This window comes from Kryptolebias marmoratus, linkage group LG20 (assembly GCF_001649575.2).
Source record: "Kryptolebias marmoratus isolate JLee-2015 linkage group LG20, ASM164957v2, whole genome shotgun sequence".
Classification (NCBI taxonomy): domain Eukaryota; kingdom Metazoa; phylum Chordata; class Actinopteri; order Cyprinodontiformes; family Rivulidae; genus Kryptolebias; species Kryptolebias marmoratus.
The window spans coordinates 18,674,249-18,675,417 of record NC_051449.1 but is presented as its reverse complement, the minus strand read 5'-3'; the positions used below and the strand labels follow the sequence as shown (position 1 = coordinate 18,675,417).

Below are 1,169 nucleotides of genomic sequence, written 5' to 3'. Positions count from 1 at the left end.
CCCCCCCCCCCCAGCCAACACACACACACACACAAACAACCTCAGATCCAAACGGACAGCGCTTCCAACGCTGCGGCCGGATGTAAACAAGCGGGGAACTGTGCTGGCGTGACTCACCTGATAGGGGTTCTCCGGGTTGAACGCTGCGTCCGCATCCTCGTCCCCCCCCCCTCCTGCCCGGCTGCCTGGCGGCGCTGATGGGGGGCGGCTCTCCTCTTCCTCTTCCCGCCTGCGCACATCACAGGCTCAGTTTCTGACAGCAGGCCGAATTTAGGAGCCGAGTGGCACTAATGCGGCATGGCTCCTTGTTGCACAGTCCTCAGAAGAGGGGAGGGAAAAAATGCATTTTGCAAACTTCTGACCTCACGGCATGCTAAAAAGTGCCCACTCGGTTGCTTGGAAACTTCAAAAAGGACTTCTGTTTTTCTTATTAGCCTGTTTTTTCCCCCCCTCCTCTCTCTTTCTGTAGATGAAACAGCTGTGATGTTAAATAGAAACGCTTGATACCGTTTGACCCGTTTCATCTCATTTTTTTTGTGTAAACACTGATTCTGTTTTTGGTTTTTCTGTCAGAGTTAGATTGGAGCAGTGTGTGTGTGCACGAAGGGGGAGGACTGTAATCGTTTTTCTGGTTCATCGCGATGCCGACGTGAATAAATCTGAACCCAAACTGCACAATCAGGGCTTTGTATTTGATCAAACCTGTAGTTTTGATTCCGATTTTGGCTCAAACTATTCTGCTTCGTGTGTGTGCTCTCGTCTTGTCTTGCCTCCTGAACGAGCTGCGACTCCTCCCTGCCCAGCTGTATGGGGCGCCGTTTGTAAACGAGCTTGTGCTCAAAATTCATGCCTAAATTTTGTCACATTTAGCTTCAAACACTGTTTAAAAATGTAGTGTTTTAAACAGTGGGAGCGCCGGCCGGGAGCGCCTCGTCGGCGGTGCGCGGAGGATCACGTCGAGGGGCGCCGTGCGCCGCGCCCGGCTGCTCTCGGTCCGCTCCCGAACCTCGGAACCTCAACCTCTCTGCAGAGCAGCGACCCCCGCCCGGCCGACAAATTATTTTGCTATATTACACTTTAAGTGACACAACATGATTTTTTACAACATTTTTAGGCGAGAATGTGGCTTTGAAAGTCTCAAATATCTGCTCGGTTCATCTGTACATGAC

The 1,169-nt window shown here is 51.6% G+C and overlaps 1 protein-coding gene across 1 annotated transcript in view; it reads right to left on the bottom strand.

The window, feature by feature from the left end:
* LOC108238239 (chondromodulin) overlaps window positions 1–1,169 on the bottom strand; it is a 9,776-nt gene that overhangs the window by 2,527 nt on the left and 6,080 nt on the right. The window contains 2 exon segments of the mRNA XM_017420198.3: window positions 118–168; window positions 171–229. Of these exon segments, the coding sequence (XP_017275687.1) occupies window positions 118–168; window positions 171–229 (110 nt within the window).